This window comes from Eurosta solidaginis, chromosome 1, assembly GCF_040869045.1.
Source record: "Eurosta solidaginis isolate ZX-2024a chromosome 1, ASM4086904v1, whole genome shotgun sequence".
Taxonomy (NCBI): Eukaryota; Metazoa; Arthropoda; class Insecta; order Diptera; family Tephritidae; genus Eurosta; species Eurosta solidaginis.
The window spans coordinates 286,878,444-286,904,240 of record NC_090319.1 but is presented as its reverse complement, the minus strand read 5'-3'; the positions used below and the strand labels follow the sequence as shown (position 1 = coordinate 286,904,240).

Sequence of the window (25,797 nt, the reverse complement as noted above, 5' to 3'; positions counted from 1 at the left end):
ATGCAAAGCAAGACGATGCGATATAAGAACATGGATGTACCACTTAATTTCGGCTACGAGAGAGGCTACAGCAGTAAACGAGTGCTGGTGGAAGAGAGTCAGCGAATACCACCAAAATCCGAAGCAGTCATCTGGGCAAAGGTTGATGGAGATTGTGGGACAAACAAATTGTGGGTTGTCGAAGCAGCAAACAAATCAGCACTGAACATACTTGTAGGAAAAACCCTGGCTATGACAAAACAAGATGGACGTGTTCCGGTAAGAGTACTCAATAAATTCAAGTCACCATTCAATTTGACCAAAGGAGCTATTTTGGGAAGATGCCAAGAGGCCGAAGTAGTTATTAACTGTGAATAGCTCCAGGAATACGTTTCATCTAGTAATACTGATCTTTCAAATGACATCACGGCATGGACGCAGGGGCTAGAGGAAGCATATCAGAGTAAGGCAAAACAACTGCTCCTAAAGTACACGAACATATTTGACCAGGATGGTTCTAAACCAGGCCGCACCAACGTTGTGAAACATCAAATTGACACTGGAGATGCGAGGCCGATCCGTCAAGCTCCACGTTGTGTTCCACTGGCGAAGCGGCAAGTTGTGAGTCAAATTATACAAGAAATGAGCGACAGCGGCGTCATCGAACCATCAGCTAGTCCCTGGAGCTCACCGGTAGTACTTGTAAAGAAGAAGGATGGAAAAATGAGGTTTTGCGTGGACTACCGGAAGTTGAATGACGTTACGAAAAAGGATAGCTACCCATTGCCAAGAATTGACGACACTCTGGACTCGCTCTCTGGTACGAAATGGTTTTCCACACTGGACTTGAAAAGCGGGTACTGGCAAGTGGAGGTAAAGGAGGAAGACAAAGAGAAAACAGCCTTCAGCGTCGGAGATAGTCTTTGGCAATTTACAGTAATGCCCTTTGGACTATGTAATGCACCAGCTACTTTCGAGAGACTCATGGATCAGGTATTGAAAGGACTACATTGGAAAACATGCTTGGTGTACCTGGACGACATCATCGTATTGGGCAAGAATTTCGATGAACATCTTAAGAACTTGGAGGAAGTTTTCCAAAGAATAGCTGGCGCTGGTCTGAAGTTAAGTCCCAAAAAGTGTGCGCTGTTTAAAAAGGAAGTAAATTATTTGGGTCACAAGGTAACGACAGAGGGCATCTGCACTGCGAACGAAAAGATAGAGGCTGTAAAGGATTGGCCAAGACCACAGAACCTACATGAATTAAGAAGTTTCCTTGGGCTGTGCACATATTACCGCCGATTTGTACAAAATTTTTCCAGCGTAGCCCAAAGCCTCCATGAGCTTACAAGAAAAAATAAAGCTTTTGAATGGAAGAAGGAGCAAGAAGTGGCTTTCCAAACATTGAAGGAGCGTTTGTGCACTGCCCCAATGTTAGCATATCCGATTCCAGGAGCAACATTTATTCTAGATACAGATGCGAGTGGATATGCTATAGGAGGCGTTTTATCACAACTGGTCGATGGACAGGAGAAGGTAGTTGCATATTACAGCCGTTCGATTGGAAAACCAGAGAGGAACTACTGCGTTACGCGGAGAGAGCTGTTGGCATTGGTAGAGTGCGTTAAACATTTTCACAAATACCTCTACGGCCAGCGATTCCGTGTCAGGACAGATCACGCAGCTTTAAAATGGCTACTGCAGTTCCGTAATCCGGAAGGACAATTGGCACGGTGGATCGAGCGACTACAAAGCTATGACTTTTCCATTGAGCATCGAAAAGGTAGTACCCATGGAAATGCCGATGCAATGTCACGAAGACCATGTAGTTTGGAATGCAAGCACTGTTCAAAAGCCGAGGCTAAAGAAGACATTATAGATGTCCGGCTAATGACTATAACATGTACAGATGAATGAGACAAGGAACAGCTAATAAAGTGCCAGCTAGAAGATGCAGATCTGTCACGTGTTATGCAAGGGCTCGAACGAAATGAAAGACCAAACAGAGAAGAGATGTCAGCAGAGAGTCCCATTGCGAAGTCATATTGGGCACAGTGGAACAGTTTAGAATTGATATCCGGTTGCCTTCATCGAGTATGGGAGAGTGAGGATGGTAAATAAAAGAATAAACTGATAGTTGTTCCCAGAAAGAGGATTCCTGATGTGCTCAGCGAGATGCATAATGGTCCAAGCGGAGGTCATCTTGGAATCACGAAGACGCTCGAGAAGATTAAACAGAGATTCTATTGGGTTGGTTGCCGTCAGTCGGTCACTGAGTGGATTGCGAACTGAGAGGTTTGCAGCAGAGCGAAAGGGCCCAGAACACGAAGTCATGGCCAGATGAAGCAATATAACTCAGGTGCGCCATTTGAAAGGATCGCTATGGATGTCGCCGGTCCATTTCCTACTAGCAACGGCGGAAACAAATATGTACTGGTAGCTATGGATTATTTCAGCAAATGGCCAGAGGTATACCCAATCCTAAATCAAGAAGCGGAAACGGTAGCAGAAGTGTTTATAAACAATTGGGTTGCAAGGTATGGTGTACCAATGGAGTTACATTCTGACCAAGGCAGGAATTTCGAATCAGCTGTGTTCCAGGAAATGTGTAAGTCATTGGGCATTCGAAAAACACGGACAACTGCATTGCATCCTCAATCCGATGGTATGGTAGAACGATTCAATAGAACATTGGAGGAGCACTTAAGGAAAGTAGTGGACAAGTACCATAAAGAATGGGATACCCGCATACCATTATTCTTGATGGCTTACCGATCAGCAGTGCATGAGACAACGGGCCAAACCCCTGCAAAAGTAATTTTTGGCAATGACCTTAGACTGCCAGCTGATTTGAAGTTTGGGATAGATGCCAATGCGGAGAGAAATGTCAGGAAATCCACTAGTGATTTGGAAGAAGAGCTAAGAGAAATACATGATCTGATAAGGCAACGAACAAAGATTATGAGTGACAAGATGAAAGCCAGATATGATAAAGCAATTAATTCAGAAGGTTTTCAGGAAGGAGATTTGGTGCTGTTATACAACCCACAACGTAAAAAGGTTTGTCCCCGAAATTGCAGTGTAATTGGGAAGGCCCATACAAAGTTGTAAAACGGATCAACGATGTAGTGTACCGCATACAAACCATCGGTAAACCACGAACCAAAATGAAGGTGGTCCATTTGGAAAGGCTAGCAACGTTTAGATCGAGAGATTTGTCTGATCGGGACGATCAGACTTAGGTGGAGGGCAGTGTCACGGATATTAGCATCAGTAAATTATCCCATCACTAAGGCGATGCTAAGGTCATGCCAAGCAGTATTTACGTTAATAATTAAATCAAGTATACACATATATAAGGCAGCCCAGAGAGATGTCACACACAGATGCATTTACTTATATGCCTATGTGCGCGCGAGAGACTGTAAACTACAAACATTCACATCAATAATTCAATCTTTATGTATCTACATAAACGAATAAATAATTGCGTCTACACATATGTACGTATACGAGCAGCGGAGCGGCAATGCACAAACACATGCATATATCTTATCTGAGTTGTCACAAGAGAGAGCAATAATTTGTGCACGTAGTTGTGGCTGGCGATTTTGTAGCCGAAACAACTAGTAAGTTCTGGAAATGGAAGAGCCTAGAAGTATGCAGCGTAAACTATAAAAGCGGGGCAAGCGAGTAAGAAGTAATTCAGTTTGAGTTGAGATATCAATCAGTTTGATTAAGCACGCGATCTGCCGGCCAATAGTAGAGTTTCATTTGAGTTATCAATCAGTTTGGTTATTAAGCCAGCGAGTAGCAAAGTATACGTGTAATTGTGAATTACTTTAATAAACGCCATTTTTCCATTCTTCAATATTGGAGTTATTTATTCAACAGTTTAGTGATTCGAACTTAGCAAAAGGGCAAATAAGAGGATTTGCAAGTAATTCGTTACAATATGCATTATATTTTAAATTTTCTCTAACTATTCGTTTTGTGCTGACTAAATTTTGCTTATGCATAACTTTCTTTGGCTATATAAGATAACAATTCCAGGGGCCGTTTTCACCATCTTCGGTGAACGCTAACAAACACTTTATTTGAAGGAAATCGTTCAGTTATTCGTCACATAAGGGTTACTTTAAAATAACGGACGTTAAAAGTTCCCCTGTCACATGAGGAAAAATTAAATACAATTATTTTTATAACATGAAGATAGATAGAAAATTTATTGGGGATTGCACTGCGACCGTTGAATCTATTGTACCCTTATCAGATTGCGTCGCGTTCCAGGAGGATATGTTCCACCGTTCCTCCTGATCGATCACGAAGTCGGCATGAATACAAAATTATGTTTTTATTTAGTTGAACGACGATCGAAATTCTTATATTTTTCAAGAAATCCAGGAAACTTCAAGAAGAACCCTAAGTTTTTAGTTATTTGTGCTTTGCTTTGACGTTGGCGGTGCGTTGCTTATAGATTGAAGCAATTAAAGCGCGTGTGTTCAAAGTCAGATGTAGACGCAACGCAAGTGCCAATACGACTCAAAAGTCACCTTAAGCTTAGTTGCTTCACGTGTTATTTATCATTATTAATTAAAAATGTTGGATCTCCTAAGAAGCTAAACTTAGGCAAGATACACACGAGACTTAGCTTCGTAGACGCGTACAACATATGGAATGCAGCTACGATTTTCTACGCCTCAAGATTTCTTATGCTGTACCTAATACGCGTCTATGAAGAGACGCCTCGTGTGCCTCTTCGCTTAGATTATTTTCAAAGAAAAAATGCTTTGTTTTATAAACTTTGCAAATATTCACATACATGTCTACTACTATGGCTGTCGCTTCAATACTACTATTTCATTATTTAAAAAAAAATTAGTTCTGAAAAATGCAACTTTGTCACATGCGTTCTCAAACACGGTTGCAAAACCATGTTTTCATTTAGGACCAAAATGCATCGGAAAAAAGACCAGATCTCAAAATAAGGACCAAATTTTAGGTTTTTTATTGGTATACAAGCAATTGGGATGTTTCAATGGTTTAAAATATAAAATTTTAATAAAGTAGAAACTTGGTTTTAATTCAAACTGCACAAACAAAAATAAAGTGCACCTTTAGGTATTATATGTTCACATTTCTAGGATTAGTCTATGTCTTCCACCAACCAAGCGTTGCGAACCTAGTTTTGCTTGATGGCAATGGAATAAAGTGCATAGCGCAGTTAGGTTTTATTAAAGAACGGTTAAAAATTTGTGAGTTGGAACTCACGACTAAAAATCAAGCGTCTTAAAAGTTTCAACTGTGTAATAACTGAATACGGATCGAAATATCTAATCATTAAAACAAGTATTTTTTCTGATAAGTCCGTTGTTTCACCAAAAATTAATGACAATGTGTTTGCCCGAACATTCAACACTTCCCTTTTTAATGCCTTGCCTAAATTATCTACCGGGTGAAATGTCATTGTTCTGCTACACTTTATAGATAGAGCAATTTTTGTGATAAGAATTCCATGGAAGTGTAAATTGGTTAGGTATTTCAATTATTTTATACGACGTTTAATGATTAAGTTGAAACACGACTTTTCTAGTCTTTAGATTTACCGGAAGTGCCTGCCACCATATTTATTTTCAAGGTTGCCCTCTATTTTCATATCGATAGTTTTACAATAGCCGTGTTTTTTTATACACGCGTATACGTTTACGTTTGCGCGTGAAAAAAACGCCTATCCTCGCTTAGATAATGCTTAGGAGACCCATCTAGCGGCAGTGGTTAAATAACTAGCTACAGCCACAGGGTGTACCGAAAAGCGGAGACACAACCCTCTGATGGCCATAGGGTATAACATATAGATAAATCAGTTGCGATAAATGTGGACACACATAGAATATATAGAATTAGTGTAGAGGGTGAAACAAAAACACATATTTCAGTTACATCTGAGTATAATGGGTATTGAAATTTAGTAGTACACATTTTATGCGTAGCAATTTCAGAGGTGTATTTAAAGTTTGACGCTTAGCAGTCCATATAAAGTTTAAGCGTATAGACGTTTACGTGTAAAAAAAAACACGGCTAATATTTACAATAGGGTTGCTTAACTTCTAATAACTTAAGCTACATGTACACAATGGGTTTACAGAAGTAAATTAAAAATTATGTGTGGGTAATAGATTTGCCGAAAATTTTATTAGCAGTATTTTGAATTTTTGTTTCAGTGAAAAAGAAATAAAAGTACAAAATCCGTGCCGAACAAGAACCAAAATTGAGAAAATGGGACCAGCGGACCATATGGGGTTGAAAAGGGCCATTTTTTGTCCAAATGGATTGAGGTGGCAACCGTCTTCTCAAATGCAAGCTTCCACATCAAATACATACACATATAAGTACTTCAACATTACGAAATACATTGTCGCGTTGTAAGCCAAAGTATTTTTGCATAAAACCTTTTTGACCACCACAATACCACAGATTAAGTGTAAAATTTCACAAAAATAATAAAATTTTTCGAAAAATTACACCGAATAACTGCAGTCCTTGTTTACGAATTTAGAAACAATGAGAACGACAAATACGAACGAGTATGAAATATAATGTCAAAACGTATACGCACATGGTTGTATTTCAATGCACGAAAATGCTTTAAAAACGCATGAAATTGTTAAATTAAAGTTGAAAAAAAATGTTAAAAACTTTAATATAAATAAAAAGCTTTTTTTAATAACAACAAATACACCTTATATATTCTATTTATACATCAATTGGTAAGGTTTATCTCACTTTAAAATTTAAACTAAATAATTTAGTTTTTTTTTTTTTTTGAAATTGAGTTGAATGTGCAAATTTCACCGATCAGCCGTTAGTTGCGCTACTTGGTAAAATTTACAATGATTTGAGCTATCAATCAGTTTGGTTATTAACCCATTACAGCATAACGTTCGATATATCGGACATTAATAAAATTAAATTTGTATGCATCAAGTTGGTGGCGTGTGTAGGCTTAAATGGTGTAGTCGAAAGAAAACTATTTCTTCAACAATGGCAACCCTTCGTTTATCGATCTGTCATAAAAAGTTCCCGTTATTTTACATTTTTCAGTATGGCGGACTGCAAGCAGACTTTCACGTAAAGGGTAAAATAAATGGTTATATTTATTTGGTATATTTTCAGAAAACTTTTTTAGTGACAAGTGTTTATTAGTGTATAGGTGTGTTACTAAGCAAAACATAAAAAATTACGAAGTTTGCGTTACTAGGAAACATTTACTGTAGTATTTAGTTGTGACGTCCGATATATCGAACGTTATGCATAGCAGGCTCATAGTTTATTGGTTTGTTGCTTTTTTTCAGATTGACAGTAGATGAAATTTTGAGCCTTTTGGAGCGCGGTGATGAAAATACTGACAATGGAAACATTATTTATGTAGAGCCACCAATCGAACTTGAAGGTCAAACCACAGATAAAGACAGTGACAAATCGGATGAAGAGCACGATGGTAATTTGAACCACTTAGGACGTAAATTATTGCAAACTAAGTGCGAACTCCGTCGTTTTCGTACAAATAAAGGATCTAATCAATATCAGAGTTTGCACGAGACCTCCTCGAGTAGCCAGTCCGAGGATGATGCACCACTCTCGATCTTGAAGAAACGGCTACAGCCAGCCAAGAAAAGGAGGGTTGACTTATGGAAGAAAGAAATTCCAAATTTTACTTGTACAGAATTCATCCCACAAACATCATCAGAAGAGGCTTGTAACTGTAAAACTCCTGTAGATTTTTTAAAATTATTTTTCAATCAGGATTTGATCAAACAAATTGTGGAGCAAACCAATATTTACGCTGGACAGAGGAATAAACAGCTAATGGTTACTGAAGATGAAATTTATGTCATTTTGGGAGGAATGCTACTATCAGGATACGCCAAGTTACCAAATAAACGACTTTATTTTTCCAGAGACAACGATGTTCCAAAACTGCTTTCCGAAAATATAAGATGTAACAGGTTCGAATCAATACTCCAAAACTTGCACCTCAATGATAATAGCCAAATAGGCTCATCTTCTGACCGACTGTATAAATTGCGTCCATTACTAGATAGCCTCGGAAATTCTTTCCAAAAGCACTACGGCATAGACGAACATTACAGTGTCGATGAAAGCATGATTCCATATTACGGAAAGCACTACGCTAAACAATTTATAAGGGGAAAGTCCATTAGATTTGGATTTAAAAATTGGGCTTTGTGTGTAAGCACTGGATATATGGTTGCCTTTAGTTTGTACACAGGAAGAAGTGCTGAAAAAAACCTTTGGGCTGAGAGGAGATGTAGTCCTCACACTTATAGACCTTGGAAAGTTACCATCTAATAATGGGATAAAAATATACTTTGACAATTTCTTTACATCTCTAAGTTTGATGAAGCACCTCCGAGAAATAGGATTTTATGCAACTGGTACTCTACGAGCTAATCGCACAGAAAATTGTTCTCTGAAAGATGTAAAAATGTTTAAAGGAGAAGACCGAGGCTACACCGATTACAGGGCGGTCGACGAAGTATTTGTGTGTCGCTGGAAAGATAACAGTGTAGTTACGGTGGCAACCAATTTCGAAAATATTGCAATGACAACTGCCACGCGCTGGTCGCACGAGAATAAGGCAAAAATTGCACTCCCCCAACCATCTTTAATTTCTAATTACAATAAGTATATGGGTGGAGTGGATAAATGCAATCAGGCAGTTGCAAATTTGCGTACAAGGATGCGTATAAGAAAGTGGTGGTGGCCAATTTTTGCCTATTTCGTAGATGTCACAATTGTGAATGGATCGTTACTTGCGAAAAAAGTTGACTGCAATAAAGACACGGAGTCCTTGTTTGCATTTAAGAGGCATGTAGCTCGAACTCTACTTGTGACACACGGAACTACACCACATCAAAGATGAAAATCAGCTACACCATTATCCACTACACGGTTTGATTGCCTGAACCATTGGAGTGTTCCAATAGATTCAGAACGCCGGTGTGCAAATAAGTGTGGAGGGAAATCAAAATACAAGTGCCTGAAATGTGAAGTAGCTCTCCATTCGAAGTGTTTCATGGAGTATAATACAGCGCCCAATAAATAAATATATGTTTATATAACATTCTTGTACTTATATTTCCTTATTTTCAGTAATATTTTAAATAAATTTTGCTAGAAACCTTAAAACTTTTTTATTTCTCATGAAATAGTTTAAGGTCCCAGTGTGCATAGCGTTCGATAAATCGGACGGGTCGTTTACAACAAACTACAGACAAATGTGTAACTTCTCTCTCACTACTTGATAAATGTGATCTCTACAACCCGCAATTTTCACTGAAATTAATTATAAGTATATGGATAAACTTTATGCACTAATGGGTTAAGCAAGCTATTCGTTGCAAAGTTTGATTCATTGTAAATTTTACCAAATAGCGCAACTAACAGCTGATCGGTGAAACTTCGCACATTCACACGCACAGTTCTCGACTCAGTTTCAAAAAAAAACTTTAGATTATTTAATTCAAATTTTAAAGTGAGATAATCCTTACAATTTTATGTATACAGAATATATATGTTTTTGTTGTTATTAAAACAATAGTTTTATTTATATTAAAGCTTTTATCATTTTTTTTTTAACTTTGATAAATCTCCGAACACCATTTCTTCATTATATGACATTTGACTGCCTAGTCCACTGCCTTCCACTCTATTTGCAACATAACCTCTACTTAAGCTGCCAAACTATATAGTAAACAATGGTTTGAGTGTTATTGTGAAGTACCCTAATAAAGGCCATTTTTTCCATTATTCAAAATTGGAGTTATTTATTCAACAGTTTAGCGATACGAACGTTGTCAGGAGATTGCAAATAAGGGGAATTGAAGTACATTCGTTACAATACATATAACAAGGGAAGAAAACATAAGCGTAAAAAACAAAATTTAAAGTAAAAACTTAAATAATAAACAATAAAATTAATTAAGTTAAATTTTAATTAATACATAAATCAAATCAAAAATAAAAATGAGTTAAAATTAATATTGAAATAAAATTGACATCTTACTTAAAAATCTTTAAAAATATCATGCCAGACGTGAGAGTATTTCCTTACGGATAGCAGCAATCGAATACTCAAAACTAATACAGTTGTACAGTTCGTTATAGCGCGAGCAGCAATTGCGAAGAGGGCTATATTTGGCAAAATTACGCCGTAGAATGGGTAAATGAAAGAGTACATAGTGTCTTGTAGTTCTCGCAGGAACAGAAAAATTCGGTCTGCTTACAAGGTCAGTGGTGTCTATCTCACCGATAATCAGTTTATGAAGGAATATTACCCCGAATAATGTACTCCTATTCTCTAAAGTTGGCAAACTCATGAGAAGAAGTATATTTCTATAAGGTGGAAGATGTTGATTTGATCCCCAGTTAAGACCGCGTAAAGCGAAGATTAGAAACTACCCCAGCGGGTAAGGGGGTCAGAATATACCCGCGGTAGGTATGCCTGTCGTAAGAGGCGACTAAAATACCAGATTCAAGGGGTGTGTAGCACAACCCTTCAGGTTGCCAGCGCAATATATAGCTTCTCCAAATCCAATTGTCAACCTCACCTATCCGCGGCGAATCCTGTTTCACTAACAGACGAGGCTCTGGCGATCCCAAGCTCCTCATGGATCTTGGGGGTGGGGAGGGAGGGGATGGCCTGAAGGTTTAATGTGGCCACATAAATCGTTCCCGAGATGGTCGGGCTAGCACCTTATTGGTGCTGTGGTACCGGAGCGTACCGGATCTGCATCCGGCAAAGGACCATCACATCGATAACACTCCCCAAAGCCTTCGGGGAGCAACCTTATCGCTACAACAACAACAACAACAAGATTAGAAACTGCTTCTGTACCGACTCAATCCGATATATATGATTTTTATACGCATCAAAAAGAACACCTAGGTCACATACTACGGATATACGCTCTAAGGGAGCAACATGGATCTCAAATTGTTGTTGTTAAAATGTTCATTTCTAAGTCCTTTTCCTTTCTCTGTGTCTTCTTTCTTTATTTGTTAAATACTATTCGATCTATAACCAGCCAAAGGTTATCATCACTACTGCTGTCTTTTAATATTTATTAATTACTTTTCTTTAGTTTTAAGATTTATATTTCCATACATAAATGTTTCACTATTATCCGTTATATTTAATTTAATTTGATTAATCTAACTTATTATTATTATAAATGTTCAATTTTTATAGCTCATGCTATTTATTCATGACTAGCAATGTTAAATAATTTGTCAAAATTGTTGTGCTAGGAACAAATTTTCAAATAAATACATACATACATCTAACATATAGGATTTTAAAGCTGGGTTGACTCTGTGAAATGTCTTTAGTTTACATTTGCAGCAGTTCAAAACTAGTAGATTTACTGTACACCATAATTGAAATAAGTCCAAATCGGCTTGAAGTAAATCCATGCGGGAAGAGTCAGAAGGCAAGTCTGTATAGCATAGTTTAACATCATCTGCATACATTAGAACATGGGAATACGAGATAACCATTGGTAAGTCATTAATAAAGAGGGGAAAAAGTAATGGACCCAGATGGCTACCCTGAGGCACATCAGAGGTTACTTCTATCAACACTGAGAGACTGTTTTAGAACATAACTCGCTGAGTTCTATTTAAGAGATAGCTGCGAAGCCAAAGTAATAAATTCTTCGAAAAACCCAGTAAGTCAAGTTTATGAGTTAAAAGCTCATGATTAACAGAATTAAATGCTTTGCTGAAGTCGGTATAAATAACATCGGTTTGCTTATTAGATAAAAGTCCATCCATGACTAGAGAGGTAAACTCAAACAAGTTGGTTGTGGTTGATCTTCTGCACACAAAACCACGTTGGCTGGGTGATAATAAAGAAGTACATTTTGGGAATAACCGAAAGTTTAGCTATGCCCTTGTAGTTCTCGATATTTGACCTACTAATTTTCTTATGTAAGGGAATAATAAATGATTGCTTCCAAATTGAAGGGAATACAGAAGATTCAAGAGATATGTAAATAATTTACGGATCGGCTTAGATAAGTTGACAGCGCAAAACTTTAGAACACAACTAGGAACACCATCTGGACCCGGAGAGGTAACTGGTTTAAAAAAATACTTGGCATATCCGAGTAGATTGGGCCGATCTTTTCTTTCAATTCGCATTGTGCTCCTTTTTAATATTTCCTACAAATCGGAACAGGACTTACTTCTAGGCCGACTCCAAATGAGCACTAAAGGCAGATGAATTTTCACTGAGAAGCTTTTCATGGCAGAAATACATTCGGAACGTTTGCCAAACCACTGCCAGAGGGGACCCTGCTTAGAAAAACTGGGCCGGTATCGTGTTTTATGATCCTTGATCAAAATCATTTTCTAAATCGCATTAACTTTGAAATGGTGAGTCGGGATAGGAAAATATGTAAAATAGTGACCACCAGTACTCTTTAGATCCATAACTACTAATCTTTTGGGTGTGGGGTTAGAATATACCCGCGGTAGGTATGCCTGTCGTAAGAGGCGACTAAAATACCAAATATATTCAAGGAGTTGTGTAGCGCAACCCTTTCAAGACGTTGCCAGCGCAATATATAGCTTCTCCAACCCAATTGTCAACCTCACCATCGATAACCATTTCCAGGGCCTTCGGGGTGTATCATTACCGCAACAACAACAACAAAAACACCCTCAAAAACTTTATATTTACAAGAATATACGTATATCGGATACCTTCTTTCTGTTGTGCTCGTTTTTTATGGCTCAAATATATACCACTATCATTTTGCAAAACCTTCTATCGATAAATTGCAAAATCATCCAAATACCACCATGTCGTTAGCTTTAGCTTTTGAGCCCCAAGGTCAGTACATCTGTCTCTATCCAAAAAAATTAAAAATTTCATAGTTGAATAACAATTGTGTAAATTAATGGTTAAATTTAATTTCGACTCCGAAATTGCTCACTCAGGTAAATTAAGCATCTTACGGGGAAAGCAACAGGAGCATTTTTGAGTTTAGAAAGTTGTGTAAAATGAGTTTTTCTACTTTTCTGTAAAACTTAAATGCGGTATTGCAATTGGTCGATAGGCGGCTTTGCTAAAGCATCAACCTTACATTTGCCGGATTCTGCGCTTTGACACTCTGATAGCACTGTACCATACGTACTAATTCTCGCGGCAAAGATTGCTTTTGATCCTGTACGCACGTCACTGAACAAGAAAGTGTTACAAGTCATGTTTGTGATTTGAAGCTAGAGTACCGGAAGCAAACTGTCTTCGTTCCAAATTCAGCAAATTACATTAATATAATCAAATTAAACCTTTTACCTTGTGTAGTGATTGATAAGTTAGAGAATCTTGCATTTTCTGCTCCAACAAAAAGGCAAATTGCGTCTTTTTGTAGTTTTTCATCTTCTGCTGCGTCCTCTGCTGGAGGATAACCTTCGACAAATAATTCTTTGCATGGTAGCACTTCCCTTAATTTATCTTCATACATTATTATAAAGTAACATGGTAAGAAGTTGAACATCACATTGCACAAAAATCAACTTACGACATAGCGAATCCTCGTCGTCTTCGTCAACACGTTTATCTAATAAATGATGATAGCCAATATCAAGGTATATATAAACTATTTTATCCATAACAGTATCTGCCATGGTTGCTAATTTATCCACAAATTTTCTCATATCAAACGGATATTGTGGATACATATAAAGCACCGGTAAACGTGAAACTCTGCTACGACATGCATTACCAAAATGTATTAAACTATCTGCTTCAACGTGTCCAGCAGCAATCTAAAACAATTCAAGTCGCTATATCTGGTACTTATATGGGTATTCTGATCAACAAAACACTCACTTCATCTACACAACAACTACCATAGGAAGTATCGGCTAACACAAAAATTTTCACATCTGTCATTCCAGTTTCTGGGGTGAACAGCACTTTCAGCGTATCGCTTATCTCATTGCTATGCGGCAAGTAATGATCAGGGAATTGTAGACAAATCTAGTAAAAGTTAAATTCATTATTTACCTTCAAAAGTAATCATAAAATGTCTTACCTTTTTGTAACCATTATGCCGGATCCAAGTCCAACAAATTTTCAATAACGTGCCATTCCAAACTTGGTCAAGTGGTGGTGTTACTTCGTCTTGTTCAACATCGGCTTGGCGTTCAATTACTTTTTCTCCAGAATTGGAAAACACAGTTGTGCTCATAGCAAAGTTTTTATTTCAAAGTGAAAAGAATGGATTATTACTTTTACTGAATATCTTCGTTTTTTTTTTCAGTACGATTCACTACGTTTTTTCGAGTTGCTTTTGTTTAATAATGAACGGTTGCATGTTAGGTTTTAGGTTGAGTTTACATACAACCACCCTCTACGTGTGGCTTTCCTGCGTGAGGAATTATATCCTACGGCACGGTTATGTAGCCATATGCCCCTATTACCGTTTACAACTCAACTCTGGTTGGGTTGAAATTTCGCAATTTGGCATTGCAGATTACAACTCAACCGTGATGTGATGGTAGCGTGCTCAGCCTACCACACCGAAGATCTACATCAACAATGGCAATAATAACAATGCTGAGCTGGATGTTTTTGTACCATATAAATGGATCCATATTTCATCTTTCAGACCCTCGGTCACAGAGAAAAAAATTGTTAAATATATATCCGAGCATATCAAAATTAATACATCAGCGTTGACTTGTTTTAAGTTAGTAAGGAGGGATGCTGACATCAACTCTTTGGTGAGAGTTTCGTTTAAAGTTCGTGTGCGCTCAGCAGATTATAATAAGCTTTTTGATCCTGCTCTGTGGCCCTCTAATGTCACTATCAAGCCATTTCGGTTTTTTCCAAAAATCGGAGAAAACCCATCGGTATCGTAGGTTCACGTAATGATCAACTCAACAACAATCATAATATCCACACTTGCTCATCGAATGCACGTTTGAGAGTCTACTTTCAAAATGTCGGCGGCATGCGCACCAAATCTAATGATTTTCTTTTGTCTTCGTCTCGTATGGACTATGACTTCATTCATTACTAGATCAGCTGTGCGTCTGTATTTCCAGTTCCTCTAGTTCAACTTTCATATGTTGCTCGTACATACCGCCGAACAGTGGTGATTCCTTATACTCATCTCATGTCGAGAACATCGTCAATCTATGCGAAAGCCACCCTGATGCGAGTTTTTGCATACTTGGTGATTTCAATCTGCCTAATAGTGTTTGGTCAGACTTTCAATGTAATGGTATTCTAACTCCTACGAATGTCACCCGTTCTTATGAAATCAATCTTATAAATAATATTTTAAGTTGCGATTTGATTCAAATCAATAATTTATTTAATACTCTTTCGAGGTTGCTTGATCTAGTGTTTGTCGATGAGAATTTAATATTTGATCTCTCTGACAGTACTCTTCCTGTGTGTCCATCTTATAGATATCACTTACCGCTTGTCATTCAATTAAATACCTTTGCTGCTATCCCTACGCTGACGCCATTGGATAATTCTCCTTTTAACTTTCGTCTTACTGATTTCTGTGAGTTGAACAATGTCTTACTTGCACTTAAATGGGCAAATATATTTCTCTCTAATGACGTCAGCATGTGTTATGACCTTTTCTTATCGAAGTTGTCTGAGATATTTCATAGTACAGTGCCTCGTTTTAGGCCTAGGTTACATAAATTACCTTGGTATAACATAACGCTTAAGAGGTTGAAGAACAAGCGTAACAAATTCAATAAATTATATAAGGCAAATAGGGAAAACATTTCTCTTAGGGAACAGTACATTAATAGTGTGCGGCAGTTTAATGGTCTCGATAAATTTCTTTATAATCGCTACATGCGTAGGCTCGAATATGAGCTTAAAGAAAATCCAATAGCCTTTTGGAACTTTATCCGCTCCAAACGTGGTTCAACGAATATTCCGATCTGTATGACCTTTAATGGGGTAAGCTCCCAGTCGCTAACTGAAACAGTTGAGCTTTTTGCGGAATTCTTTAAATCTAACTTTGATGATGCCAATGTAGGTTTGGCTGGCTCTCATTCGCGCTCGGGACTTTGTGATCACATTGATTTCGGCGCCCTCATTATCTCAGAGGATGATGTTCGCAATGCTATGCTTTCCCTTAAACCCTCGCTAAGTTATGACACTGATGGCCTTTGCGCCTTTTTACTGAAGCACTGTAGTTTAACTCTCTGCGTTCCCATTTGCCTTATCTTCAATTTATCTCTGTCCTCTGGAACTTTTATCGATAGATGGAAAAGGAGCTCAATTCATCCTATTTTTAAATCTGGAAAAAAAATGACATTTCTGGCTATAGGCCGATTGGAGAAGTTGTCTTTTATCATTATAAGGGTGATTGACCCGCGTCAACATGTGTTTGTTGCTGGCCGCTCTACTGTCACTAATCTAGGGTCGTTTTCTGATTTCTGTATCTCTGCATTTAAGGATGGCTGCCAGGTTGATACCATATATACCGACTTCTCAAAGGCTTTTGATAAAGTTTCACATCAAATCTTACTATCTAAACTTGAGTATATTGGATTTCACTCTGTATTCTTATCTTGGTTAAAATCGTATCTATCGAACCGGTCTCTATGTGCTGAAATCGAGGGCTGCAAGTTCCTACCTTTTTATGCAAGGTCTGGAGTTCCACAGGGTAGCATTCTCGGGCCTTTGTTGTTTGTGCTTTTTATAAATGATATTGGTTCCTGTTTTTTTTTGTCCTCTTTCCTTCTATATGCAGATGGTTTAAAGTTATTTCATAGAGTTAATGACGAGTCGGATTCCCTACTCCTACAAAATGACCTAAATAATCTTATTGAATGGTGTAATGCCAATAATCTCTTCCTCAATGTGAATAAATGTTTCCACATGTCGTTTACTAAATCATCTAACTTATATTCCACCCTCTACGATATCGCAGGTGCTCGACTGGTTTCGGTTAATGAATCTATTGACTTAGGTGTTGTTTTTGATTCCTCTTTCTCTTTTGTCAATCATATCTCTTATATGCTCCCCAAGGCTTACAGAAACCTTGCCTTTCTTCGTAGATATGCAAAAGACTTTAAGGATCCTTATACAAGGAAGGCTCTTTATACCTCTCTCGTTCGTTCAAAACTAGAATACGCCCCAATTGTTTGGAATCCTATCTATAGCTGCTATGCTGCCAGAATTGAAAGGGTTCAAAGAAAATTTACTCGTTTTTGTCTATTTTCACTCAACTTTGACGACCCAATTCCATCCTATCCCTCGCGCTGCTTACTCATAAATCTCAAACCTCTCGAATCCAGAAGGATAGAACATCTGCTAATGTTCGTCTATGATCTAATAGTTGGCTCTCTTGATTGCCCAGTTCTCTTAGCGAAGGTGTCATTTAATGTACCTATTCGGAGTCTTCGAACATTTTTTCCATTTTACATGAGTGCTTACAGGGCTAATTATTGTAATTTCGAAGCATCTTCAATTTTATTCGTTGTGGTTTTCAGTTGATTATTTGTTTAAGTATATATTTGCTTTTGTATTCTAGTCTGTAAGACTGTTTAATCATAGACTGAATAAATTATACATACATACATACATACATACATACATCATTGAATCTTACATTTGAGTCCAGTTAGAGAACCACAAGTTGTTAATTACGTTTTTCCAACTTTAGTAATAGCTTTTTTTGCTTTATCCTCTTTTGCTGAGTACGCTATGATCCTCGAGTTGAGCCACTGTTTCGAAACAACTCTTGAGATTTTAGAAGTATGTCTAGTTATCAACATGAGCTCTAATGGTACTCAAGCCCAAATGCTTGTTGGGTATATTCGCCACCATTTCGTACGAACTCAAATAACTGATAAGTTAACTAGAGTTTAAAGAGTTTAAAACTGGCAGATCTTAAGCTCAGCTTAAACTTCAGTTAAAGTAGACCGAAAAACAGCAAAATAAGTTTAAGCGTATTTTAACTGACAAACTGAGTTGAACTTGTACCGAAAAACCGGGCCTAAGTTAAGTTGTTAACCGTAATAGGGGCAATAATTGGCTTACCGAACACCACCCAGACCGGATATCGGCAGAGAGAATATATATATCTATTATTAATATCTATTCTCTCTGGCGACGCGATAACTGCTATCTACTCAGTAATTATTTACCTATCCAGCAGCACTCATCTCACAGTACGGAACAAAAACAACATAGGCGCAAAACAAAATGTCAAATGTTTTTCTTTGAAGCAGCTGCAAATTGAAATGTCAAATTAGAGAAAGCAAAACTGGAAAAAACGCCATAAATTTTTTTCAAGCACTGAATTCCGAAATCTTCGACTAAAATTTTGCAATAAATATTTCTGAAGCTAAAGTATACACGAAAAAGTGCAACAAAGTTATCACGCCTAGCAAACAAAAATAGAAGAATAAGTAGAAAATGGATGAAGCACGCGATGAAAGCCAATTTATTGTAGACGACGTAAGCAAAATAATTAAAGATGCTATTGAAAATACTATTGGTGGTAACGCCTACCAGCATGACAAGGTAAACAATTGGACTGGACAAGTTGTTGAGAATTGCTTGAGTGTACTAACCAAAGAGCAGAAACCATACAAATATATTGTTACATCGATGATTATGCAGAAGAATGGCGCCGGTCTACATACAGCTAGCTCATGCTATTGGAATAATGACACCGATGGTAGTTGCACTGTACGTTGGGAAAATAAGACAATGTACTGCATCGTATCGGTGTTTGGTTTGGCTGTTTAAAGTTGAAGGCGTGATGTTCAGCAAAAATGGTGGAGTTGGCCAAATCGATTAATCAGCCAAGGGATGACAAAGACTTTTTAAGTGTTTGAAGAAACTGTAATTACTTGCATATGAAACAAAATACTAATTATTTTCTAATACAAATATATGTTTAACAATATTTACCAAAATGAACATTAAAATTAAATCACATTGCACATAAATAATTGCATAATTTACTACCTTGAAAAACTTTCAAAACTTTCCAAGTTATATTTGTTATTTAAAAAAGCGACGTAAAATTTCGAAAAAAAAATCGTAGCGCCTTATTTGACATATAATAATATTAAAAAAAAAATAAACGATTGTTACTAAATTGATGCGCGCATTTAAGTAAGGAGGGCAGTAAATATAATCAAATATGAAATTGAACTTGTTAAGAAAATTCTTTTTTTTTTTTTATATTACTAAAAGATTCGAATAGCTATTGATAAATGCATATAATTTGAGGCATATTTTACTTTTAGATTAACAAAGCGAGTTATTTACTATGCGCTACAAATGCCAGTGAATGTATGTAGTTTTTTTTTTCACACATTAAAATACTTAGTGTTTGGATTATGCCATTTACTTCTGAGTATACAAATAAATATAAGTAAGGCTGTACGTCAATAAATTCTAATAAAATGCTATTAAAAAATTAAAAGTGTAATATATGAATATTATCAATTTGAATATAGTTTGGAATAGGATTGGGTTACAAAAGTTGATTACGCCAAGTATTGTTTTTGTACATTATTAGTTAATGCAATAACGTCTTTGTGAATGATTTACACAGTTTAACTGTTAGTGACGACATAATTGCGAACTTAAGTTTCATTTGAGTAATGCATACATTTTTTTTTTCATTTTCGTAAACTGACGTGCAGGCAAAGAGGATAAATACAATAAGAGCCGTCACTCGTTATTTTGTGGCGAGTATCTCGCTGGAAATTGAAAAAATTGATGCCGAATCAAAGAGGATAAATACAATAAGAGCCGCCACTCGTTATTTTGTGGCGAGTATCTCGCTGGAAATTGAAAAAATTGATGCCGAATGTTTTCTGAGAGGGACATTTTTAATTGTCTCGCATTTATCCATGCCGTGTAGGCCCCTTGTGCAACTGTGATTTTTGGAAAGAGAATTAAATAAATTAACAAGTAAGGAAGGCTAAGTTCGGGTGTAACCGAACATTACATACTCAGTTGAGAGCAATGGAGACAAAATAAGGAAAATCACCATGTAGGAAAATGAACCTAGGGTAACCCTGGAATGCGGTTGTATGACGTGTATCAAATGGAAGGTATTAATGAGTATTTTAAGAGAGAGTAGGCCATAGTTCTATGGATGGACGCCATTTAGGGATATCGCCATAAAGGTGGACCAGGGCTGACTCTAGAATTTGTTTGTACGATATGGGTATCAAATGAAAGGTGTTACTGAGCATTTTAAGAGGGAGTGGGCCTTGGGTCTATCGGTGGACGCCTTTTCGAGATATCGCCATTAAGGTGGACCAGGGGTGACTCTGGAATGTGTTTGTACGATATGGGTATCAAATGAAAGGGGGTAATGAGTATTTTAAAAGGGAATGGGCTTTAGTTCTATAGGTGAACGCCTTTTCGAGAAATCGCCACAAAGGTGGATCAGGGGTGACTCTAGAATATGTTTGTACGATATGGGTATCAAATGAAAGCTGTTAATGAGTATTTTGAAAAGGAGTGATCCTTAGTTCCATAGGTGGACGCCGTTTCGAGATATCGCCATAAAGGTGGACCAGGGGTGTCTCTAGAATGTGTTTGTACGATATGGGAATCAAATGAAAGGTGTTACTGAGCATTTTAAGAGGGAGTGCGCATTAGGTCTATAGGTGGACGCCTTTTCGAAATGTCGCCATTAGGGTGGGCCAGGGGTGACTCTAGAATGTGTTTGTATGATATGGGTATCAAATGAAAGATCGTAATGAGTATTTTAAAAGGGAGTAATCCTTAGTTCTATAGGTGGACGCCTTTTCGAGATATCGCCATAAAGGTGGACCAAGGGTGACTCTAGAATGTTTGTACGATATGGGTATCAAACGAAAGGTGTTACTGAGCATTTTAAGAGGGAGTGGGCATTAGGTCTATAGGTGGACGCCTTTTCGAGATATCGCCATTAGGGTGGGCCAGGGGTGACTCTAGAATGTTTGTACGATATGGGTATCAAACGAAAGGTGATACTGAGCATTTTAAGAGGGAGTGGGCATTAGGTCTATAGGTGGACGCCTTTTCGAGATATCGCCATTAGGTGGGCCAGGGGTGACTCTAGAATGTGTTTGTACGATATGGATATCAAATTAAAGGTATTAATGAGTAATTTAAAAGCGAGTGGCCCTTAGATGTATATGTGAAGGCGTTCTCGCGATATCGAGCAAAATGTGGACCAGGTGATCCAGAAAATCATCTGTCGGGTACTGCTAATTTATTTATATATGCAATACCACTAACAGTATTCCTGCCAAGATATTAAATTTTTTGTTAAAATTTGAATTAAAAAAAAATTTTTTTAAAAAACTGGGCGTGTAAGGTAACCCTACGGTAAGTGTTGCGTGACCATAAGGTCAAGCAATGCGTATGGAACACAACAAGAATTCACAATAGGGGTTGCCTGTCAAAGCAACATTCACAGTGAGGGTTACCTCACAAAACGTCAAATTGAATGACGCCAGATATTGTGCGCGTTTGAACCTAACCAGACACTTTTGTGAGAGCTCCGCTAAAACATTTTTTATAATAAAAGAATATATATATATAGTGTGACAATATAGTTTAAATAAATGAACATCAAAAATACAAAAGCGTGTTAGCCGTAATACATTCATTTCCGTGTTCGATAACCCTGCCGTGAGTATACAAGAATATTTAGCAAAAGCTATAACGTGAGTGCGCAACAAGTGGAAGTACTCGCTCAATTGCGACAGCAGCACACCGTTTGGGTGAAGGTTCCCGTCCGACACAATGAACATACAGATGACCACGAGGGTCATCTTACATGGCGACCGTGGCCATGCCTGCGGCAAAAACTGGCGTCGGGGAAGGAAAAAATTCCCCGTAGTACAAAATAAATTTAATAAAGATATTTAAAATAAAATAGGTGCGTAATAGCTGTGATGCGGTGGTGGTTGTAATAAAAAGAAAGTACATACATACAAAAAATTTTACATAAAATGATATAAATTACACAAAGCTGATTGCACCAAATTCAAAAAATTACATGAAGTAATCTATAATTTAAAACAACAAAATCTAACTACAAAAATTACAAAATTTCAAAAAACATACAAAATTTCAAAAAAATAACAAAATTTCAAAACATACAAAAAAATTTAAAAATTTCAAAAACTACAAAAAAAATATAAAAATTTCAAAAAACTACAAAAAAAATTTTAAATATCAAAAACTACAGAAAAAATCAAAATTTCAAAGCCAACAAAAAAAAAGTTATAAAGTTTCAAAGAAAAAAACTACAAATAAACATTTTTCACATAATTTTAAAAACTACAAAATTACAAAAGCTTCAAATACTACAAAAATATACAAAACTTCGAAAGGAAAAATTACAAAAAATTTCAAAAAATACGAAAAAATGATAGATAGATAGATAGATAGATTGATATTTATTATTAATATGTACATATTTTTTGATTTCACAATAAATTTTAAATATCACAAATTCATTTTCAATTCACAGACGTGTATGATATATATATATATTAAGTAATAAAAAGTAAAAAGTAATAAAAAATATTTTAGCCTCGAATAAGATCTATACATAGCCGTTTAAAATTCATAATATTATTCTCTCGTTTGATATAATCAGGTAACGAGTTAAATATGTTAAGGCCCTTATATAATAATGTGTTTTGGGCTGCAGTAGTCCGCTGTAATCCTAGTCGAAAGTCATTCGCATTCCGCACAGCATATTGGTGTGTATCTCTAACATACTGAATGCAACTTGTTAAATACATCGGCGCCCTGTTCTGTTTAATTTTAAAAATCATTATTAGTGTATTGAGCATCAGTTTTTGCTCAATATTTAGCCATTTCAATGTTTCAAGCATGTGACTTATTGGGGTGTATTTGTGGCATTTTATTATCGATCTCATACATTTGTTTTGTAATTTCTGTATCCTTCCTATTTGTGATTGGTTACAAGATGTGTACAGAATTGTGGAACAGTATTCAAAATGTGGCTTTATGATTGTATTGTATATTTTTATTGCTGTTAAAGTGTCTAATTTATTTCGTATTCTTCTAAAGAAGTAAATCTTTTTTGCAGCTTTTTTACACAAATAGTCCACGTGATTGTTAAATTTGAGCTCATTGTCTATTATTACACCTAAGTATTTCATATTGGTTACTTGCTCAATACTAGTATTATTTATCTCTAAATTTATTTCGCTATTTGTATTTATCACCATTACTTTTGTTTTCTGTTCATTTAATTTGAGCCTATTCATTTTAAGCCATTTCATAATTTCATCTATATCACATTCTAACTTTCGTTTACATTCTTCCACTGTTTCTGCTTCTGTATATACCAATGTATCGTCTGCATACATTACCAATTTGGATTTTGATATCACTTTTTCTATATCATTTATGTAAATTATAAACAGAATTGCTCCCAGAAGAGATCCTTGGGGCACCCCTGTATTCACATATGAAAAACTTGATTTTGTGGATTTTATTTTTGTTTGCTGTCTACGATTTGTAAGGTAGTCCTTAAACCAAAGTAGCTCTTTTCCTCTTATTCCATACATATACAGCTTTTTTATTAGAATACCTCTGTCTACTGTTTCAAATGCTCTTTTAAAATCAAGAAATAGAGCTGCTATTATTGTTTTTCGTGGACGCTTCTTCCACTCACTTACGAGGAAGTTTATTGCACTTTCACATGAATGATTCTTACGAAAACCGGACTGGTTTAGAGACAGTATATTATTAGTTTCTAGGTACGTTTGTAGTTGATTTTTCACAACACTTTCCATTATTTTTTCAAAGATCTTAAGAGTATTTATTGGACGAAACTCTTCACATTTTTTTGTTTTAGCGATTTTTTCAACTGGAACTACCAATGAGTCCTTCCATTCATTTGGGAATACTCCGCTCATTAATGAATGATTTATTAACTTTGTTAAGAAAGGCCCAAGTACATTCCAGTTGTCCAAAATGATCTTTGGGCTCACATTATTCCAATCCTTTTTGTTCTTAAGTTTTTTACAAATTGCCTTTAGTTCGCAAATTTGTATTTCTTTAAAATGAAAGGTTTCAGGACAATGATCAATATTGTTAATATATATTTCTTTATCAATTGACTGATCTATTAATTCTATGCTCTCAATGAAGTATTTATTGAGCTTATCAGCTATTTCATTTTCATCACTTATTTCTTCGTTTTTATAAATTATAGAGCTTATTTCTTTTACATCTTTGCTAAGTATTAAATTTTTAAGTACTCTCCACATTTCTTTTTGATTTGTTGCGCTATTGATTTTTAGCTTAAAGTATTTATTTTTTTCCTTTATTATCTCTTGTTTGTATGTTTTACATATACTTTTATGAATTAACCATGAATTGGTATCGTCCATTACTCTCGCAGCTTGGTATGCTCTAATTTTATTTATTTTTAACTTTTTTAACGTTGAGTTAAACCATTTGTTGCGACATGAGCGATTTCTAATCGTTCTACTTCTCGTATTAGATACCACCAAATCTTGTATGCACTTTTCCAGAATAACAGTGTTTTCATTTACATCATATGCGTTACTATGTTTTAGGTTTTTGTTTAAAAGCATTCTATTAAATTCACGCTGGTTGTAGTGGAATTGTTCAATTACTTTGTACTTTGGTTTTATTACACTTTCGCGAGTATGTTTATCTATAACTATCGACTCATGATCTGATATTTTTAGAGAATGTTGCACTGTTACTCTCAGATTGTGTATATTCGTTAAAACATAATCAATCAAGGTTTTAGAGTTTCTAGTTATTCTAGTATTCTCGTTCATTTTCTGCATTATACCGTTATCATTTGTTATTCTTTCTAATTCTCGCTTGTATAAACTATCTTTCGACCAGTCAATGTTAAAGTCGCCTGCTATTATAAAATCTTTACTTATTTCCGTTATTGTTTCCAGTTTATCTTGAAATGTGTTGCAAAATTCACGTTCCGAGCTATTTGGTGATCTATAAAGCCCCATGATGTACAGCTCGTTGTTATCAACGATGCATTTTATTGTTAATGTCCATATTTTCATATCACTGACTAGACAGTCTACAATATTCGCTTTAATTTCTTTATGCGTGTATATAATCAATAAAATAAATAAAAATACCTAAAATTTCAAACAAAAAGCCACAAATGGCAAAATGGACTATTTAAAACATATACATTTTTTGGACAAATCTAAAAGAAATTAAAAAAAAATACAATTTTTAATAAACATAAATTTGGAAATTCCACAAAACCTACGACATTTTGTAGTGTTACATACATACATACATGCATATGGAAATATTAATTTTTGAACTGGCTGTACCACGCCATAACGGTGGAACTAAAAATACAACCACCAGTGACGCCTTTAATAAGCACCGTTAATAGCGGTAAAACATCACCGACACGCCATTTACTTATCCTACTCATCATCCTAAAATTCATCAAAATTCCGAGAACAATTAGAAGGAGAGAAAGAAGCGGAAAAGATTTACTTGGTAACGGCAGCAACGGAAGACAACACCAACAACAACAAATTTCAGCAGTATACAAGCAAAGGCAGCAAGCAAAGCAGAAAAAGGCGGTACAGTACCTTAATATATACGTATATAAAATTTTAACTTTGTACATACGTAGGTAGTTTGGTTTTCTCAATATAAATACATGTATACTATAAACTTAGCAACAATTTTTCGTAATACACATGTAGCCTTCG

General features: G+C 36.1%; 2 protein-coding genes across 2 annotated transcripts in view; one reads left to right on the top strand and one right to left on the bottom strand.

The window, feature by feature from the left end:
• Dph2 (Diphthamide biosynthesis 2) overlaps positions 1-14,356 on the bottom strand; it is a 45,548-nt gene extending 31,192 nt beyond the window's left edge. Inside the window, exons 1-4 of the mRNA XM_067761062.1 lie at positions 14,106-14,356; positions 13,901-14,050; positions 13,590-13,836; positions 13,364-13,522 (exon numbers count right to left, since the gene is read on the bottom strand). Of these exons, the coding sequence (XP_067617163.1) occupies positions 13,364-13,522; positions 13,590-13,836; positions 13,901-14,050; positions 14,106-14,261 (712 nt within the window). The 5' untranslated portion in view covers positions 14,262-14,356. The remainder of the gene's footprint in view (positions 1-13,363; positions 13,523-13,589; positions 13,837-13,900; positions 14,051-14,105) is intronic.
• Positions 14,357-18,254: 3,898 nt separating this feature from the next.
• Dlc90F (dynein light chain 90F) lies at positions 18,255-19,499 on the top strand. The gene has a single exon (XM_067771146.1). It carries the CDS (start codon positions 18,473-18,475, stop codon positions 18,806-18,808), a length of 336 nt encoding a protein of 111 aa, XP_067627247.1. The 5' UTR covers positions 18,255-18,472; the 3' UTR covers positions 18,809-19,499.
• The last annotated feature ends 6,298 nt before the right edge of the window (positions 19,500-25,797 follow it).

Coding starts and splice junctions, on each gene's coding strand:
- Dlc90F (XM_067771146.1), top strand. CDS start 18,473: ATGGATGAAGCACGCGATGAAAGCCAATTTATTGTAGACGACGTAAGC.